Source organism: Sorex fumeus, unplaced genomic scaffold (assembly GCF_029834395.1).
Source record: "Sorex fumeus unplaced genomic scaffold, SorFum_2.1 ptg000072l, whole genome shotgun sequence".
Taxonomy (NCBI): Eukaryota; Metazoa; Chordata; class Mammalia; order Eulipotyphla; family Soricidae; genus Sorex; species Sorex fumeus.
The window spans coordinates 49,852,873-49,874,468 of record NW_026606129.1 but is presented as its reverse complement, the minus strand read 5'-3'; the positions used below and the strand labels follow the sequence as shown (position 1 = coordinate 49,874,468).

Genomic DNA, 21,596 nt, shown 5'->3' with positions numbered 1-21,596 from the left:
CCTCAGAGAGTTCCCCTGAACCCCACCAGACTGATCCTTGAGCAAAGAGTCAGGAGTGATCCCTGATCCTGGAAAAACCTACCAAGTTTTTCAGTTCCATCATTTCTGTTTGCAGTTTTCTCACTTTTGCTCTCTGGTACCACATATGGTACCCTGAGCACTGTCAAGAGGAATACTAAGAACAAAGTCAGGAGTAAGCCCTGAGCAACATGGGTGTGGAAAAATAAACAAATATGCATTAAACAAAGGGGGAAAGACACATATAAGGGGCCACGGGATTGACTCAATGGAGTACTTAATTCACTCAGTGGAGTAGTGTGATGTCCTAGGTTCCACAATAAAACCTGTCAATGGTCAGATATGTTTTCCCCCGCTCTTAGACCTCAATACCCCAACTTGGCACTTCCATTCACAAAGAATGACAACTCATTTTCAAAACAATGTATACCTTTATTTGGATACTAATAATTTCTTCCCATTAATATATAAGCATTTTCTCTACTGTCTCCCCGGTCTTCATCTATTTTCATGACACTTTCCTTTTCAATTAATCATGTTACTACTTACTAATAGATTAGTCCCAAAGCACAAAATTAAAGTCACCCTCTGACACTAACAGCCTTTATAAACCAAAAAGCCAGTATTGGCCAAGGAAAGAGCTCAAAGGACTTTGTGGTTTGCAAACCAGCAGCAACCTCAGTCCCTCCCTTCCCAGTATCAAGCTAGGAGTAGCCCATGAGCTCCATCAAGGTGTGTTCAAAACAAAAACAAAAACAAAAAAACCAAACAAAACCACCAAAACCCCACAGAAAACAGGAAAAATAAAGAAATCAATGGAATTTTTCTACATAAGAGACTTTAAATCCTGGCTAGAGAGAGCTCGATGGGGTGAATGCCCGTAAAGGGCCAAGTTCAATACTCAATACTGCATGACGGTTCAAAAACAATAAATTTTGTGTCGTGCATATTTTATATTTACTTTACTTTTAAAAAAAGGAAGGACATGCAAGAGATAATACAACATAACTTGCTTGCCTTGCACACAGCTCATTCAGGTTGGATCCCCAGCACTGACAGACGTGAACTCTAAGCAGAGTCAGGAGTAAGCCCTTAGAATATCTCTAAGCACCACTGGATTGGATGTTGCCTCCAAACAAAACAAAATTGGTTCAGTTTTCTATAGTTTACTGTATAAATCAGAGAGATCGTATAGGAATTAAGGTACTCATTTGCCTTGCACATGGCCAACCCCAGTTTGAATCCCCCGCACCACATGTAGTCATATCCCCACCACACCCCCAAATACCACCAGAAGCAGTGTTCAGGGCTTACTCTTGTTTCTGTACTCTAAGGTCACTCCTGGCAGGGTACTGGGGACCATATGGAGTGTTGGAGATCAAATTCAGACAGGCCGCATGCAAGGCAAGCACCTTACCCAACTGCACTGTGTCTCAGCCCCGATGATTGCTTTCTTTTTTCTTTTTTTTAAATTAGTGAGTGGACTGGAGCGAAAGCACAGCTGGTAGGGTGTTTGCCTCGAATGCAGCTGACCTGGCCGACCCAAGTTCGATTCCTCCACCCCTCTCGGAGCCCAGCAAGCAACTGAGAGTATCCTGCCCTCACAGCAAAGCCTGGCAAGCTACCTGTGACATTCAATATGTCAAACACTGTAACAACAAAGTCTCACAATGAAGACATTACTGGGCCCGCTCAAGCAAATCGATGAACAACAGTAGGACAGTGCTACTGTGCAGTGCTAATTAGTGAGACAGCATGAGGTACAGTTGTAGACTTACAAACTTTCGTTTTGGGTTTCAGTTATATAATGATCGAGTACCCATGCCTCCACCAGTGCCCATTCTCCACCACCAATGAACCCAGTAGCCCTCCCACGCCCCCACCCCACCACATCTCTGTGGCAGGGCATTCCCTTTTGCTCTCTCTTTCCTTTAGGGTGCTGTGGTTTGCAATAGAGGTATTGAGTGGCTATCGTGTTCAGTCTATAGTCTACTTTTAGCATGCATCTCGCATCATCTCACACCAGAGACTGGCCCACATCCAAAAGAACAAAAGCAACTGGTGTTGCTTCACTGCTGAGTATTTCACTGCTGGGAATTCCAACTGGTTCAGCCCTTTTGGAAAACAGTACGGACGATTCTCAAAAAAATTAGAAATTGAGCTCCCATTTGACCCAGCAATACCACTCCTGGGAATATATCCCGGAGACGCAAAAAAGTATAGTCGAAATAACATCTGCACTTCTCTGTTCATTGCTGCACTGTTCACAATAGCCAAAATCTGGAAAAAATCTGAGTACCTGAGAACAGATGACTGGTTAAAGAAAGTCTGGTACATCTACACAATGGAATACTATGCAGCTGTTAGAAAAGATGAAGTCATGAAATTGGTGGTTCTACATGGAAAGTATCATGCTAAGTTAACTGAGTCAGAAAGAGAGGGACAGACATAGAAAGACTGCACTCATCTGGGGAACATATTAAGTAACAGAATGGGAGATGAACACCCAAGAATACTTGAGATAATTGCTTTTCTATTTTTTTTTTTTGCTGTGAAAGGAGAGGGGGGATTTGGCCTACATCTGGGGGTGCTTGAGGCTATGCTCAGGGGTTGACTCCTGGCAAGCTAGAACTACATGCAGTTCCAGGGATCAAACTGAGGTTAGCTGCAAGAAAGACAAGCAGCTTAAACCCCAACACCTTCTTTCCTAATAACACCTGTATGACCCTTACAATAAAGTTAAAACAATAGTCCTCCCTCAGATGACCCACCCCATTGCTTTTTTATGGAAATGCCTGTCACTTCAACTTTCTCGAATGTTTGCTTTTAACAAAAAAAGGAAAGAAAAAGATATCTAAAAAGGACAGAAATATCAACGAATTTATTAAAGCAATAGCGGAGAAATTTGCACAAAGGCTCCACTGGGTAACTGGGTCTCAAATCTTCAGCTTCTCACTGAGCAAGGAAAACTTCCACTTTCCTTTTTTTCCTTCTTACCCCCCCCCCCATCTTTCTTCCTCTCCCTCCCTTTTGCACCAGATACTCTGAAAACTGAATGAATCCCAGGTTCATTCCCCAGCAGTATGTGATTCCCCCAAGCACCAACAGGAGTGTTTTCTGAAAGCCAAAAAATACAAAAGCAGGGCAGGAGAAATGGTACAAAGGTTAAGTATAATGGTACTTGACTGGCATGTGGCTGCATTCACGACCCTGATTCAAATCCCAGAACCATATATGTTCCCCCAAGTTTCACCTATTGTGGCCCCTGAACAAAGAGCCAGATGTGGACCACTCCACCCAAAAAAAAAAAAATGTAGCTTCCCATTTTCAATCAATTCATAATAAAGCCTTAAGTAACTAAACTATTAACCTTTGCTCGCCACAGGAGATGGGAGAAACCTAATCTACCAGAAAAAGCAAATATCCAAGGCACAAGGTATTTCCATCTAAATACCAACAATAAAAGTATTTACTTGAAATCATGCCAATGAGCCCTTGATATTTCACTTGAAAGACAAAATCCATGTAATATTAAAGTAAGATCAGAGTAAATAGTAAAAACTATCTGCTCTGCTTCTACATAATAGCCTAGTTAGAAGAGAAACATGCTGGAAATCTATCTAAATAACTAAAATATAATTAAAATTTTATAGTATATTATATGAGAATGATACCTGCTAGTATGTTACATAGTACAAAATGTACACAGTGACATTAATAACTAGCCTGAGGTGTTAAGATATGAAAAAGTATGATCATTAAAACAATAAAAATAAAATTCTTGGACCGGAGCAATAGTACAGAGAGTAGGTTGTTTGCCTTAAATGAGGCCAATCCAGGTTTAATGCTGAGCACCCCAGATGGTCCCCTAAGTCTTGCCAGTAATGACTCCTGAGTGCAGAGTCAGGAGAAAACCCTGAGCCCCACTAGCTATAACCCAAACTCTCCAACATCCCCCCCAAAAAATTAGGATTCTTGGGCCCAGAGAGATACAACAGAGGTTAAGGCACTTGCCTTGCACGTGGACCCAGGTCAAATTGCCAGCCCACATATGGTCTGCCAAGCACCACCAGGAGTGGATTCTGAGCACAAAACCAGGAGTAGTTCCTGAGCATGCCAGGGAGGGTCCAAAAATAAACAAACAAAAAGCTTCTTCCTGGAATAAACTCTACATATACACACACATCCCACCTTCCATTCAGCACCAGCGATTGTGTCCTAAAATTAAAAACCAAGAAACAAAAACGAACAAGGGCCAGCGATGTAACTCAATTTGCCTATTTGAGACCTTGGGTTTTATCCCAGCACCACAAAACAAACATTTCCATTACTAACACCATCACCTCTCTTCAACCCACCCACCCAAATCAATTGAATATAAGCTGTACGAATTTATAATCATAAAAATCTCTTTGAACACAAGCATTAGGTATCAATACATGAAACAAGCATATTATCCAAGGGGCATGATTATCCAGGGCAAAACAGAAGAATTTGGGTATTTTTAAGACACTTACTAGTTGTTCACATAGGCTATGTGAAAGATAGTGATTCTTACAAAGTCTCCTAAAACTCATTTTATGAAACAAGTGTTAATCAATGCAATTCTGCTTCAATGTACTTCTGGTCTATCCTCCCTGAATCCAATCCACCAGTCTATTTTAATTCTTAGTAATTTGGGAATCTGAAGACCTTAGATATATACTTAAAAAAGAAATTCATTAAATGTGCTCAAATGATGCAATTTTTAATACTTAGCTTTGGTTTCAAGTTACAGGGCCATTAAATCAGTCTAGAAGAGACATTAGCATCAGTACATGTTTCATTCAACTGAGGGGATTACACTTTGAATTGACAACACTGCTCACCTTTAGGACAGAGGCTAAGCTGGTCATATGCTCGTTGAGGGCACTCTCCGACTCCTTGTAGGTCAAACAGGTAAACTGATATTCCTCAGGATCAAAGGCGTCCGCTCCCTGCTGTTCCACATCGCTGGCTACTCCCACATAATAGTCCTCTATGTCCCCAGGGTCCTCATCCTCTTCTTCTTCCTCCTCCTCCTCCTCCTCCTCACAATTTGGATCATAGTCTTCTTCATTGCTGTCAGATCCCTGGCTATTCATGTCCACAGACATCTTAGCATCCAGCCAAATTGCAGATCAGGAAAGTAGGATTTTCCCCCTCCCCCCACACTTTACCACCTTCTCAAATGCATTAGTGTTCTGTCTTCTAAAGAAAGAAAAGGGGGGGAGGGAAAGTGTTATTTTCATTATGAGAAATTATAACAAATCAATCAAGAATCAAAATAATATAGCTCTAGCCCTCCTCCACTATGGCTTATTCTAACTAATCACAGAAAAAACGTGCCCATCATCTCTCTTTGCCCAAGCCAATCAAAGAATAACTATTTCCTAGAAAGGCTGACAAAGGCAACGTCACATAAAAAGCCTGGCACAAAGAGTAACGCTGTCTGCTCGATGTAGAGTCAAATTCCAATAGATTTGTCCTTCCTGCCAAAATCCTTTAAGAAGCCCATACCATAGTTGGCCCTCAATGGGGAAGCAACTTAAAGGTTTAACTATCAAAGTTTAAAATTTCTTCACCAAGTAGACTATAGACCAAACATGATTGCCACTCAGTGCCTCTCTTTCAAACCACAGAACCCAAAAGGAGAGAGAGAGAACAAAAGGGAATGCCCTGCCACAGAGACAGGGTGGGATGGGGGGATGGGGGATGGGAGGGATACTGGGACCCGTGGTGGTGGAAAATGGGCACTGGTGGAGGGATGGGTACTTGATCATTGTATAACTGAAACCCAAGCACAAAAATTTGTTAAGTCTATAACTGTACCTCATGGTGTTTCTCTAAAAAAAAAAAAAATTCTTCACCACTCACACCCCAGTAAGTGATGACACAGTTCATAAATAGGAACACAGTTCCTTCACAATATAATTGCCTAGGAAATGAGACTGTTTCACAGACTCATTATTTAGAACCTCTAATCCAGTGGTTGATAATCACTCTAATAATTTTTTCATTTTTGAAAGGTTTTATTAGGATCAAGGGTCAACAAAATAGAATAGTAAGTAAGGCCCTGCATGTGGCTGACCCGAGTTTAGTACCTGGTCCTCTATGTGGACCAGGTACTAAACACAGCCAGAACATATCCCTGAGCACTGCCAAGTGTGGTCTAACAACAACAAAAAGGGCTTCAGTGGGGCCAGACAAATAGCAACAGGCTGGAGTGCAAGCTTTGCAAGAGAAGCCTGGTTTGATTCCTGGCATCACATGGTCCCCAAACATCACCAGTAGTAACCCTTAAAACCTGAGCCACTCATGGTGATTCAACAAATTAATTTATATATAAAAAAAAAAAACCTGAGCCAATGGGGCTGGAGCGATAGCACAGAGGGTAAGGCATTTGCCTTGCACATGACCAAGCCGGGTTCGATTCTCAACATCCCATAAGGTCCCCTGAGCACCACCAGGGGTAATTCCTGAGTGCAGAGCCAGGAGTAACCCCTGTGCATCCCCGGGTATGACCCAAAAGGCCAAAAAAAAAAAAAACCCACCTGAGCCAAGAGTAATAACCAGGTGTGTCCCCACCCATCTCCCCAAACCCAAATAATATACTTAAGACCAGGGAGATGGTTCAAAGGGTTAGGAGCATGCTTCATATGTGAGAGTCCCAGGTTTGATTCCTGGCATGGTAGCAAATGGTCTGCAAATCACTGAAGGCATGGAATGACGATCAATTACCATGCTGGGAATGGCCCCCAACAGTCCTTGGTATGACAAAAATTAATCAATAAAAGGCTTCAGTGATCCCTTAAAAGGATTAAAGGTAGAGAATCTGAACCCAGGCTCAGTAGTAAAGCAAAGCCTCATGTTATGTGTGAAATGCTCAGCTGATCAACACAGCTGGCATGCCAACAATGAAAAAAGGGGGGGGGGGCAAGCGACATGGTACATGAGGAAGGGCACTTGCCTTATATGTGGCTGTCCTAGGTTTGATCCCATCAGCTTATATAGTCCCCTGAGCCCCACCAGGAGTGATCCCTGAGCACAGAACTAAGAGTAAACCCCATACACCACTGTACTCAAGAACAAAAAAATAAAAGAAGGAACTAGCCAAATGGTATAGGAAAACCACAGGTTTTCCGCCTTAGAAAGATCAACATTAGAGAAAAATTAAGAGTGGAGAAACAAATTCAAATAAAAAAAAATCGACACATATCAAAAAGTTACCCAATTTTACATAAAGGAAGAGCTGAGAAAGCAAAACAAAGTCCTGGACTGGAGATAGTACAAAGGTTAAGGCATATGCCTAGCATGTGCCTGCAAACACATGTGCCTAGCACATGGTTCAAATCCCGGCTTCACTATCGTCACCAGAGCACCACCAAGCATGTCCCTCCAGCACCACCAAGCATGTCCCTCCAACACCACCCCCCAAAAAAAACAGACAAAGTTCTAAATTTATCTCAGAGAAAATGTGGCAAAAACCCTTAATTTCTCTGCACAAGTACTAAAGTGATCACTGGCAAGATACAATGCGTGGGCATGGTACCTGCAAACTGCAGACCCATGTTTAATCCCTGGCACCCTTTGTGGTTCCCAGAACCTACCAGGAATGAACCCTGAGCGCAGAGCCAAAAGTAAGCCCTGAGTACCGTAGCAAGGTGTGGCTCAAAATCCAAAAACTGAAAAATTTTAAAGGCGCATTAAACCCTTGGACCTGAGAAAGGACTCACCTACCAGGATGGCTGAGAATCTTTATTTGGCAGAACCACCTAATCACAAGTGAGCTTAAAGTATTTTCCTTCCGTAGAAAAAGTTAATCTTTAGCCAAAGAGATAGTATAGCATGTGTCCTGCACACAGCAGATGTGGGTTCAATCCTGGGCAACATATATGATCCCTGGATTACCACCAGGAGTAAACCCTGAGCATAGCTGATTGTGTCTCCACCCACACACCACCCAAAAAAATATGATTTAAAAGTTTGGACTGGAGAGATAATATAGCTGGTAAGGTGCTTGCCTTGCGCCTTGCAGGTAGCAGACACAGGTTTGATGTCCAGCACCACAGAAGGAGTTAGCCTTGAGCACAGCTAGGTGTGGCCCCAAAAAAGAAAGAAAAAAATACAAAACATTAAACTTTTAAGTGAAAAATACCTGTAATTCTTGAAATTCTTTTAGAAAGATGTCACCCAAATTTTCTGTCATATGATTTCCATCTAAAATAGAAACAATTATATTACATGTGTATGTATATATGAAATTCTGCTTCTGCAAACTCATTTAAAAAAGACATTTATTTAAAATAACAAGTAGCAAGAAGTAAGCACAATTTAAATCTCACAGAAATCCACGTTATAATACTGACAAGCATTTCATGACATTCTAAAAGATGAAAAAGTATTCAAAGCAAATAGGTGACAATAATTTAACCTGAGATACTCGTATTGGAAATAGATACCCAATTCCCTCCCTTAACTTGGAAGCTTACCACCTTACACTTTTAAATGAATTAAAACTGAACTTTTGGGGCAAGAGAAACAGTTCAACAAGCTGAAACAATGCTCTGCATCAGGTGGTGGAGGTCTGATCCCGGTACCCCAGGTTTCCCTAAGCAATGAGATGAGAGTAGCCTGGGCACTGCCAGATGTGGCCAAACAAAAACAAATACATGGGACAGAGCTATAGTACAGCAGGTAGGGTGACTGCCTTGCATGCGGCTAGCTGGGGTTCGATCCCTGGCATCCCCGATGGTCTCCCAAGCACCACCAGGAATAATTCCTGAATGTGGAGCCACGATTAACCCCTGAGCACCGATGGTTGTGCTGGGGGGGCGGGGGGGATGGCACTAATTTTTAGTAGTCAATTCCAGTCCTATCATGTAACATTTACAGAATAGTGCTAGTAGTCACTTCACTCAAAAAATTCTTTTCAGGGACAGGGAAATAATTCAGAAGTCAGGGACACATGTTTTACAGTTTACATGTACCAGACCGAATTCAAATACCAGCACTGCATGCCCCAGCTCCACCACCACTGCAGTGGCTCTGAAGACCCCTGAGCACTACAGGGCTCACCATAGTATCTTCAGCACCAAACAGTTCACAGCAGCTGAGTGCTCAGGCCCTAGCATTGAACTGCCCAGTCCAATTAGTCGAGTAGCACCAGGTATGGCTCCTGGGGCCCCCCAGGCTTGGGTGGCCCCTCCAAGTGTTTTTTTCAATTAAAAAATTTTAAAGACACCATCAAGTGTTCCCCCAACCCCAACAAAATCTGTCCTCCAGGGCCACAGAGATAGGACAATGTGTACCCTAGTCTGCCAGGAGTGATCCCTGAGCACGGAGCCAACCAGGAGTGATCTCTGCAGAGCCACGTGTAGTCCAAAAACAAAAAAAGATCCTCCAGTAGACAATATTAATAGCCATGTCCCATCTTTCTGGCAAACTGGCAGGCTACCGAATGTAACCTGTCCACATGGCAGAGTGTGGCAAACTCCCCGTGGCGTACCCAATATGCCAAATACCAGTAACAATGATGGGTCTCATTCTCCTAACTCTGAAAGAGCCTTGAATATGGCACTTTTTAAAAATTCTCAGGGCTAGGACGAAGGAAACGTTACTGGGGCCTGCTCGAGGCAATCGACGAATAACAGGATGGTCGTGATCGTGATCTTTCTGGCATGCTGATGGTTATTTGGCTCTCTCAGATACATATTCCAATGTGGAAGAATAAACAAGTACTACTTGCTCACTCAATTACTATTTCTTCAGGATTTTTTATTCTACTTTTTTCATTCTTCCCAGGGCCATAGCCTCAGTTTCATTCTCAAGGACTTTTTTAAAAAATGGACATTTTACCTTGCAAAGACATAACTGAAACACAGGCCAATATAAACTAAATGAAAATCCAAATCCAGGGCTGGAGTTGTAGCTCAGAGGCAGAATAAAGTCTGGCATATGAGAGGTCCTGGTTCAATCCCCAAGATCAAAAAAACTGAAGTCCAAATGATTATAGATTATTTCCAAAATAGAAGAGGACTAGGGATGTGGCTCAGCAGCAAGTCTGCTCCCTGGCACTGCAAAAAAACAAAAAGGGAGAGGAACAATTTTTTCCAACCTTTTTTCTTACACCTGTATTGTTCTTTTAGGTTTTGTTTCTCAGTTCATCTGGTAGTGCTGGGGATATCCTGTCCAGGTTTTCAGGGGTCACTCTCCACAGTACTTGGGGGACTATGCAGTGTTGGGAACTGAACCCTAGGCTCTGACCCTTTGAGTTACCTCCACAGTCTTCCACCTCCATATTTATTTATCTAAGATACTATTTACTAGGAACAAAGACTGTTACCCCTACCAATAAAAGTTCTCATTTGAAATCCAATTTCAGATCTGACGCATTCTCATACGTCTTCACAATCCTCTAAAACCGTTATCATTCTCTTCGTATAAATGAAGAAAACAGAGCTGAAAGGGGCTAAGTAAGTTGGAGCATGTTCACATGCTCAGCAATACAACACTTGCCTTGAACTTGTGAAGTTCTGGATTTGATTACCCAACACTCCAACCTGCCATTAAAAAATAATAAAATTTTGTAACCTGACCAGGACCACCCTCTTGACAATTGGTCAACTTCCACCAGATCCGTGACCTCTGGAAATTCATACTTTCTCTCACCCTCCATAAGGCCACCTTCAGTATCACAAAAGATCAAGTTTTTCACATTCTCTGGACTCCTCCCAGGATCTGGGCTAAGTGGGGTACTACAGGTTCCTGAACAAATAGTCAAGAAGCAGAGAAAAACTAGTCACCCCTTGAAAAATAGATTATGTTGTACTTACTACTGCCTGATGTAAGATTTAAATCAAAACTTCATTTCTGTTCTTTACAAAATCAAATACCCCTATTCTACTAGAAAACGCTGACATTACTGCTTTACTAACAGAACTTAAGACAATATTATGATTTCCATTATATGTTAAATACCATTCCCATTCTCATCCCAATAGCCTATCCCACTCCCCCAGTAAAAAGTTTTCTTTCTGTCTCTGTTTGGGGGCCAGAGATACCTTAGTGAGAACACATGTCCCAAATGGATGAAGCTCTACCTTTCATCCCTGAAGGGCACCACCAAGGGTTTGTAGTTGCAAAACCCTACACTTCTGTCATGTCTGTTTCAGTAGGCCCTAGCCACCTGTGTTTTCTAACATTTAATAATTACAATTCTTGGGGTCCGACTTGGATCCGACAGATTGTTTGGTGAATAAAGCTTATTTTGCCTTGCTTGCAGTAAACCCATGCAGGTTCGATCTCCAGCACCGCAAACAGTACCCCCTGGACTCTGCTTCCTGCGCCCCGCGCCCTGACAGAAGAGATCTGGGAGCGCAGAGCCAAGAGTGATCCCTGAGTGGCGCCAGTTATGTCCCCCAAACCAGAAAATACTTCAAAACAAAAAATAAAATATAGAGCCGGAGAGACAGTAGAGCGGGTAAGGCTCCTGCCTTGCTTGCGGCCTATTTGAGATAGACACCCCCCACCCTCGGCCCCCATAGGGTCCCCAGACCACCCGCCAGGAGTAAGCCCTGCGCACCAGCGGGTGTGGCCCAAACACCGAAAAATAAATAAAATAAAAATTGCAATCCTTTCCGTCGTACCAGCCCCAAGTCAAGACCACGTGTGGTTACTGGCCACTCAAACTGGACAACACAACGTTTAGAACACGTCCATTGTGGAAGAAAAGTTCTACGGGGCGGAAGCAACAATCTACAGAGAGGGGAAGTCATCCCAGAACACGGCCGCCTCTGCCGAGCCCGGCACGGCGGCATCCGCCGGGCCGCCGCCGCGGCTCCGGGGCGGCAGGTCCCTCCGGCCGAACCGGAATAGCCGCGAGGCGCCGGGGCTGGCGCGCGGGAGGCCCCCTGCCCGGGCGGGCGTTAACTCCCCGCGCGGGCGGCCTGCGAGAGCGCCCCACGACCCCGCAGCGGGGAGCCCCGAGGGCGGCGAGGGCCGCGATGGGCCGGCACCCGTCGGTCAGAGGCGCTGGCCTCCGACCTCTCCCGGCGGGAGGAGGGAAAATCGGGCCACGCCGAGCGTCCGCCGGTCCCGGCCTGAGCCGAGCCCGCCTAAGAGTGGCCGGGGGCGCCCGGGCCTCGCGGGTGGCGACGAAGGCGGAGCCCGAGCCGGGCTGGGGAGGCGCGCGGAGAACCCACCCCCTCCCCCGGTCCGCCAGAGTAAACAAGGCCGCGAGTCGCGGCGCGCACTTACCGGGAGCCGCGGCCACGCGGCCGCCGAGCCCGGGCAGGCCGGTCTGCGTTGCGCCGGGCCAAAGGACTCGGACTCGGCGCGGCGGCAGGAGCCGAGGCTACGGGCCGACGCCGGTCAAGGCCCGCGCGGCTTCCTCCGGCGAAGCAGTCTCCTAGCTCCGGAAGTGCTCGGTGCAGTTGCGTCACTTCCGGGCCGGGGTCGGTCCGCGGTCGCCCGGGTCGCGGCAGGCGTTGCGTGAGTGAGAGCCGCTTTCTGCCTCTCTGGACGGTGCAGTCCGGCGACCTCGTGGGGCTGGCCCACAGCCGCGGGAGGCGGCCAAGGAGGAGGGTCGGCTTCTGCGAGGAGGATCAGGGAGCCTCTTCCGGCTTTCGCCGACAGACGCCGCCAGCCGAGATATTTTTAACTGGCATTTTCCTGCTGGACTCCTCACCTCTGTTCTCGGATGTCGGGCACGGAGAAGGCCTTAAGACGACGATGGAGTGGATCAAGGATTGTTTTACCCGGCCGCTCTCCGGCCAAAGAGCTAGGCCTTCACTGACAGCGAGAATACCATGCTGGAACCCTCTGTCTAGGCTCGAGGGTGGCGCCTGGTGGCCCGTGGGCCACACGACCAGCATATGCTGGGTTTTCTCATCCCATACTGAAAAGACGTGCTTCCCCTCCCAGGCAGGGCCTGTGCCTCCCCTCCCTTTCAGGGCCACAGCCGTAGTACCGGGGTAGAGCGTTTGTTTTGCATGCGGCCAAGCCGGCTTCGATATCCGACATCCCATGTGGTCCCCTTGAGCACCGCCAGGAGGAGTAACCCCTCAACATCGCCGCGTGTGACCCAAGAAGACAAAAAAAAAAACCACTCCAGCTTCATTTTACAAGTTTGGATCTTAGGTGCCATATTGCACACACTCTTTAAACAGTATAGGGGCGGCTGGAAGACATGGGTAAGGCACTTGCAATCTCCCTAGGCTCAGTCCCCCAGCACTGCATAGTTTCCCCTGACCCCTCCAGGAGTAAGCCCTGAGCGCCACCGGGTGTGGCCCATAAACAAAATCTAGGAGCCAGAGCTGTAATACAAAGAGTGGGGCACTTGCCTTGCATGCTGCCCACCTAGGTTGGACTGCCTTCTCCCCTGAGCCTACCAGGAGTGATCCTTGAGCGCAGTCAGAAGTAAACCCCGAGCATAGCTGAGTGGGCCCTCAAACCAAAAAACTAAACAGTATAGGAGGTGTCATCATGACTTCCAGGACCTTCTAGACCATGTTGTCAAGTATTTAAAATACTTAGGAAGATCGTTCTAGCTGTTGCTGCACACCATTTCAAGTGCCATTGTGAAGTTACTATATGTTAGGGAGCCTCTTGGTTGTGCAAGTCTGTAGATAATCCAAACCATTTTTACCTCTACATAAAACTGCGTTTATTCATATTCAAGTATCTTTTTTGTGGAGTGTGCAGCACACTCCGAAGTGCTCAGGACTTACTCCTGACTTTGTCTTGGGAATCACTCCTGGCAGGAACCATATGAGTTATTTGGGACTGAACCTGTAAGGCGAGTGTCCTGCCCACTGTACTATCACTCTGATCTTTTTTATTTGTTTTTGGGAGACACCTAACTGTGCTCAGGGCTTATCCCTGGCTCTCAACTCAGGGATCACTCTTGCAATGTTCGAGGTCTGTATGGGGTGTTGGGCATCCAGCACATTAGCAGCATGCAAAGGAAAACACCCTACCTAGTATACTATCACTCTGGTTCCCAAAATGTAGCAGGCATTTCTTACCTAAACCTGGCTTCTTATACACACACATATGATATTATATATGACATATGTTTATATATGACATATATGATATATTGCATATATGACATTCAGCTTCCAAATAAACTCAGTGCATGTATCTAGATCATGTGCAATCAAATGCTACATAAAGCCCCTAACTAATTTGGAATGAAAATTAATAGTACTGGAGCCCAGTGATAGATATACAATAGTACCTTGCGGGTGGCTGATTGATTTGGGTTCAATCCTGAATCAAACACAAATGGTTTCCCTGGTCCCACCAGGAGTGATTCCTGAATTCAGAGTCAGAAGAAAGCCCTGAGCACAGGCAGGTGTGGCCCTTCCCCGCCTCCACACACAAACACATACCAAAAAAAAAAAATAGTACTGCAGCCAGGGATGAAACTCAATGGTAGAGTGGGTACCTCACACCTCTGAGGTCCTATTTGCAATCTGGCACCAAAAATAAAGTTACTAAAGTTAATAGTAGTGCTGGAGAGATAGGACAGCAGGTAAGGCCTTGAAGGCCATTTATCTGCGTTCTATCCCTAGTATCCCACACGGACTCCAGCCCACCAGGAATAATCCCAGAGTGTGGAGCCAGGAGTAAGCCCTGAGCATAGCAGGGTGTGATCCAGAAAAAGAAAAAGTTATAGTACAAAGTAATATATTGTAGGTTTATGAATTGTATATGTTAGCAACATAAAATATCTACATTAATAAAAGGTAAAGGCCCTCCCGTTGATCGTCGATTTGCTCGAGCGGGCCCAGTAACGTCTCCATTGGAGACTTTGTTGTTACTGTGTCTGGCATATCGAATACTCTCGGTAGCTTGCCGGGCTCTCCGAGAGGGGCGGAGGAATCGAACTCGGGTCGGCCATGTTGGCCGCTTGTAAGGCGAACGCCCTACCCGCTATGCTATCACTCCAGCCCATTAATAAGTTGTATTAACAAAGACCCAGAATACATTTTCTGCAAATGGAATCTCACTTAGAAACTCAAATTCAGGTTGCTGTTAATAAGATATGTCTAACAAATAAAGGGAATTGGTCTTTCTGTAGAACTACTGGATTTGCAAAATAAAGGTTACTCACGTATCAAACACAAGCATGAATATATATTGGAATCTTCTTTCTATTTTTTTTTGCTTTTTTGGGTCACACCCGGCGATGCACAGGGGTTATTCCTGCACTCAGAAATTACTCCTGGTGGTGCTTGGGGGACCATATGGGATGCTGGGAATCAAACCCGGGTCGACCGCATGCAAGGCAAACAGCAAATGCCCTACCTGCTGTACTACTGCTCCAGCCCTACATTGGAACCTTATTTATTTTTCTTATTTGTTCACCTACAAACCTTTACCTGTTTCCCTAGTAAAGGTTTTGTTGGTTTTGGATCATACCCTTTGAGGTTGGAATGCTTCCTTCCTCTTAGTGTCCAGTAGTCACTCATTCTTTTGGCAGTATGCAGTGCCCTTTGGAATTTAAGGCCCCTGCAAGCATGTGCTCCTGCTCTTTGAGCTATTTCCTGGACCCAAAGATAAACCTATTTATTATAATTATTGTAGTTCAGGTAACAGTTTAGCAGTTTTAAATTTATGGTTTTACAGACAGTCACCACACCTCAACCAGCAAAGGTGAATTTTTTTTTTCTGGTTTTGAGGCCACATTCAGCAGTGCTCAAGACTTATTCCTGGCTCTACTCTCAGAAGTGACCCCTGGGGGCTCAGGGGGCCCTTATATAGTGCAGAACATAAAATCTAAGACTAACGGCTTACCTCCTATATTATCTCTCCAGCCCAAGCCTTATTTTCAATGACAACTTTATTTAACACTGATGAGATTGATAATATTTTTAACTTTTCAGGATAATGTTTCTTAAATTAAGCCCAAAAATTGAAAGCTATGCATAATACATGTACATATATGTGCTTTGGGACAGTGACCTACAGGGAAAATATTACAGCTTCCCCCAAAAATAAGGGTTTGTTAAGTTATGGAGAAATATACAATAGATTACACGGCGCCAGGGGGCCAGTTGGTGGGTGTGACCCCCGCCTACTGGAATTTGGAGGATCTGGGTGGAAGATGCTCAACTCCAATCCGAGTAGGCTTGGAGATCTCGGCCCCGGAACCCACGTGGCTTTGTCCCTCTGCCGGTACCTTCAGGTGTGCAGAGAGTGGTCTCAGCATGGTGGTGGCTGGTCCCGGAGGTCTTCGGCTGCCGGAGCCCTGGTCGGGGCGGGAAGGAAAGCTCAACCCGCTCCCCTCCAACGGCCGGTGAGGAATAGCCAGGCGCGGGGGTAGGAGACTGCACTGTTTTCCCTCCGGGAGCTGGTTTTTATAGTCTCTGTGTTTTGGCCGCTGATGGGATTACACCCACCAACTGGCCGCCTGGCGCTGTGTAATCCCATCAGCGGCCAAGACTCAGAGACTATAAAAACCAGCTCCCGGAACCGCGCGGCCGCATTCGCGTCTGTGCGACATCTTATTATGACATCTCATTCCTACTTTGACAAACTGGCAGGCTACCGAATGTAGCCTGCCCACACGGCAGAGTCTGGCAAACTTCCCGTGGCGTACCCAAATGCCAAATACCAGTAACAATGATGGATCTCATTCTTCTAAAGAGCCTTGAATATAATCTCAGGGCTAGGATGAAGGAGACGTTACTGGGGCCTGCTCGAGGCAATCGACGAATAACAGGATGATCTGTGCTCTGTGATCTGTGATCTGTGATACAATAGATAATGTCCCTTAAAAGGAAGCATACAGTACAGTATAGGGGTAAGACAATTGTATTTGATGTGTTCAAATTGTTTCAACTCTGATTCAAATTGTTTATCTCATAGCCCTCTTAGCAAACTCAGGCTCTAAATTACTAGGAGTAATTCCTGAGCATAAAACTAGAGCCAGTCCTGAGCACTGCCAGATGTGACTCTCCAAAAAAAAAATGCTGGGGCCAGAGCAATAGTATAGTGAGTAGTGTGCTTGCCTTGTATGCAGACTCAGGCTCAGTCCTCAACCAGGGTCACTATAGAGCAGAGCCAGCACCACCATGTGTGGCCTAAAATCATAAATAAATAAAGGGATGCTATACAAAGACATCTATTGACAAGGAAATATATTGGTGATATAGGTTTTTTTTTGTTTCTTGTTTTTTGTTTTTTGGTTTTTTTTTTTTTTTTTTTGCTTTCTGGGTCACACCCGGCAATGCACAGGGGTTATTCCTCCCTCTGCACTCAGGAATTACTCCTGGTGGTGTTCAGGGGACCATATGGGATGCTGGGAATCGAACTCAGGTCGGCCGCGTGCAAGGCAAACGCCCTAATCGCTGTGCTATTGCTCCAGCCCCGATATAGTCTTTTTTGTTTGTTTCGGGGCCTTACTTATTGATGCTCAGGGGTTACTCCTGGCTCTGTGCTCAGTAATTACTCCTGGTAATATATCATACAGATGAAAGGGATTGAACCCAGGTGAGCTGCATACAAGGCAAGTACCCTACGTGCTGTACTATTGCTTTGAACCTAGTAATATAGTCTTAACTGTTTAAAATAGAATATAAAAATGTATGACAGCTTCAAAATATATATGCATTTAAAGTAAATATATATGCATTTAAAGCATATATAACTCATGATTTTTGTGGGACCCATACAGGCCACAGTGGTTTGCCTTAATGTGGCTAACCCTAGTTCTATCCCTGACAACTATGTATAGTCCCAGGAATGTGATCCCGGAGTGAAGAGTCAGGAGTAAACTCTGACCATAGCTGGATGTGGCCTCAAAAAAATAAAAAAGAAAAGAAGGCTAGAGTAATAGTACAGCAGGTAGGGTCTTGTCTTGCATGTGGCCCACCCAGGTTTGATCCTCCACACCTCATATGGTCACCTAAGCCCAACAGGAGTGATCCCTGAGTACAAAGCCAAGAGGAAGTCCTGAGAACAACTGTGACCCCTCCCCTCCTGCCCAAAAGAAAAAGCTCTGGCAAATACCCAGGGTCAAAACTAGAAATGGGGTCAAGACATAATACAGTGGGTAGGGTTCTGGCCTTGCACATGGTTGACCAGGATTCAGTCATCAGCATTCATTTTGATCCCCCAAGAACCACCAGGAGTAATTCCTGAACATAAAACTAGAGCCAGCCCTGAGCACTGCCAGATGTGACTCTCCAAAACAAAATGCTGGGGCCAGAGCAATAGTATAGTGAGTAGTGTGCTTGCCTTGTATGCAGACTCAGGCTCAATCCTCAGCATCCCATATGATCCCTCGAGCACCTCCAGGAGTAATTTCTTAGAGCAGAGCCAGGAGTAACTCCTTGAACATTCCTGAGTGTGACCAAAAAAAAAAAAAAACAAAAAACAAAAACCCAAAGTGACCAAGGAAGATTCTAATCCAGTCTATCGGACTCTTGCCTCTTTCTAATCTCATCTCTGAGGTTCCTACTATAAATGTATTGTCAGTTAATTGACCACACTCCTTTTGTAAGCCTTCTGTTTTCAGCTTTTTTGTTTTTGGATCACACTTGGTAGTGCTCAGGGCTGACTTCTGGCTCTGTACTCAAGTATCACTCTTGGCAGGCTCAGAGAACCATATGAGGTGCTGGGGATTGAACCCAGGCAAGTACCCTACCTGCTGTACTGATACTTTGGTCGAGTTTTTGTTTTTTTTTTGTTTGTTTATTTGTTTGAGAGAGTCACATCTGGCAGTACTCAGGGCTCACTCCTGGCTCCATGCTCAGAGATCTCTCCCGGCAGTGCTTGATGTCAGTGGGCCCCATGGGTGACTTAGGTGAAGCAGGGAGGAAAAAGATGGTCACTTTCACCCCATCCACCTCTGCCATTCGGATCCCAGAATTACTGGGTTCTTGTCTCGCCTCGCAGAAATGAATTTTAGGAGTAGACAAGGAGTGAAGTAAATAGATTTTATTTGGACGGTTTTTTAAAGGTGTGGAGGGGGAGAGAGAGAGAGAGATAGAGAGAGAGAGAGAGAGAGAGAGAGAGAGAGAGACAGAGAGACAGAGAGAGAGAGACAGAGAGAGAGAGAGAATTCACTCAAGAGAGAATGTGGGCTTCTCCAAGGGCAGAGAGAGTTTCTACATACATCCCAGCATTAGACACAAAAGCATGAAAGTACACATCTCAAGAGGGGAGATGCGGGTGACACATGTGCTTGGGCACTACATATGCTTGGCCACGTGGGCCTAAGCAGCACCTGGGCTTGGGCAGCATATGTGCACCCTTCCTTTGTTCAAGGTGGCTTTTATAGGGTATCTTCTTGGGATATTTTCGTCTGGAATGTTCTGACTTCTTCTCTGGGCTGAATCACTAAAATTAATCGGATTAAGGGAGAGGTCCAATGGTATTTGAGGAATTTCCTTCTTGGGTAGGGTTCCAATCTCCTCAGGGTCCGCTGCTGGTGCAAGGTGACAGTCTTATCAGACCTCAGTTCCTGTTTTCTGCAAGGTTGGCTTTCAACTTCAGAGCTCTGACTTCCTAGGAAATTTACTGCCATCACCTGGGGAGAGGGCCTTCCCTGTCTGCCTGCCAGCCTACATCAGGCTCAGGGACTGTATGTGGTACTGGAGATCAAACCTGGGTCTGCTACATACCAGACAAGTGTCTTACCTGCTGGTCCCTCTGAGTTTGTCTCAGAGTTTGAGATGTACTTCAAGTTCTGGGCTACAGGAAGACCTTTGTACCAGAACTTGAGAGATTCAGAGTCCTAGAGTTTTTGGAACATTGAGAAATAGCTTCTCAGGTACTGCCATATAAAACATAACCCACCCCCACACCCTGCAGGCACTGCAGTATCCTTGTCTTATCAGATGTTACTTTTATCTCCTTTCTTATTTCCTTCTGCCTCATTATTGTAAATAAATACTTAAATCTAAAACCTCCTTCTAGCCTATTTTTCCCTATCCACCAAACTTCTTAAAACCACACCTCGGTCTTCTTGCTATCTGTTTCATATTCAACCCACTACTGTCAGCACTCTCATTAAGATGCTTCTAAGTGTCACCGGGCTGGAGTGATAGCACAGTGCTAGGGCATTTGCCTTGCACATAGCCAGCCCAGCCGAGCCGGGTTCGATTCCTCCGCCACTCTCAAAGAGCCTGGCAAGCTACTGAGAGTATCTCACCCACACAGCAAAGCTGGGCAAGCTACTATTCAATATGCCAAACACAGTAACAACAAATATAAAAAAAAAATGGAGACATTACTGGACCCGTTCAAGCAAATCAATGAACAACGGGAAGAACATGACAGACAGTAAGTGTCACCAAAATTCCTCAACTTGGACCAGAGAGATAGTTCAAGCATGCATCACCACCCGAGCACCACCAGGAGTAAACCTGAGCTCAGAGTCAGAGCACAAAATTTCCTTTTCTTGAATAAGTATCTGACTCACTTTTTATTTCCTGATACACCTATCAGGGTGTATCAGGATGTATCAGGGTGTATCAGGGTGTATCAGGGTGGGGGCTCCTTTCCTAACTAGAACCTGATCAGTCATGGGTCAATCCTGGGTCTCCTGATGCTGGGGATCCAGTGTCTAGCACATGCAGAGCATGACGCCAGCCCTTTGAGATATCTCCCCACCCCAGTAATTGGCCCTTTTATCCCTTGGAATTAAAGGCATAATTCTCTTTGTTTTCCTCCAAAACTCTAATAGTAACTTCTGCTTTGGAGTCTTCTATCACACTGATTCCTCTTCCCATGGTGCAATCTTTGTCAGTGGAAGCGTATACATCCTTATGCTGATGCTTCCTGAGATTCTGTCTTTGGCCTTTTTTCCTTAGGTTCCAAACTACATCTCTGAGTGGATGGACATGTCCCTGCATGTGCTATGGATACCGCCATTACAGTGGTCTGAAACCAGAGCAGTTGATAATGCCTTTTCTTTTCTATCTCCTTTTCCATCCTTCCATGACTCCCTCTTCATTCATACTTTCACTACCTCTTTCCTAGACAGCTATAGTTCTCTGTTGAGTCTCTCTGTTTCTAATATCTCACTCATTCAATATAGATTTTTTTGTAATCTGATTATGTCATCATTGTGCTTAAAATTTCTTCCACAGTTTTTCAGTACCTCTGTAGAAAAAAATCTTATAGCACAGAGTAGATGGCACTGGGCCTAGCGATGGCCTCTCCGCTCTCCAATTTCCTACAAGTCTTCTTGTACTGGTAGTTACTTCCTGTTACTTAGCTTTCACATTCAGCTTGCATGTTCCAGCTTCCCACTTGAGACTTTTCTCTAGCCTGAGAATAACCACAGAAGGGGACCGGTAACGTGTGTGTCAGCTTGAAAGTAAAATCCAGGACCCAAGTGATAGTACAGCAGGTAGGGCACTTGCCTTGCACGTGGCCAACCCAAGTTCAATCTCCAGCATCCTATATGGTCCCTCACCAGTGTCAGGAGTGATTCCTGAGTGCAGAGCTAGGGTTTTGCTGAACTTCACTGGGTTTTCCCCAAAAACAAGCAAAAAAAAAAATCAGATGTATATGCAGGAGCATGTCTATTGTTCACATCT

General features: G+C 45.1%; 1 protein-coding gene across 4 annotated transcripts in view; it reads right to left on the bottom strand.

Annotated features, from left to right (window-relative positions):
• Window positions 1-12,480, bottom strand: part of ARIH2 (ariadne RBR E3 ubiquitin protein ligase 2) — a 51,314-nt gene extending 38,834 nt beyond the window's left edge. Inside the window, exons 1-3 of one of the 4 annotated variants that reach the window (XM_056129129.1) lie at window positions 12,295-12,480; window positions 8,195-8,256; window positions 4,887-5,247 (exon numbers count right to left, since the gene is read on the bottom strand). In XM_056129129.1, coding sequence (XP_055985104.1) covers window positions 4,887-5,153 — 267 coding nt within the window. In that variant the 5' untranslated portion in view covers window positions 5,154-5,247; window positions 8,195-8,256; window positions 12,295-12,480. The remainder of the gene's footprint in view (window positions 1-4,886; window positions 5,248-8,194; window positions 8,257-12,294) is intronic. The other 3 variants (XM_056129128.1, XM_056129127.1, XM_056129126.1) reach the window with 3 other exon arrangements.
• Between the last annotated feature and the right edge of the window lie 9,116 nt (window positions 12,481-21,596).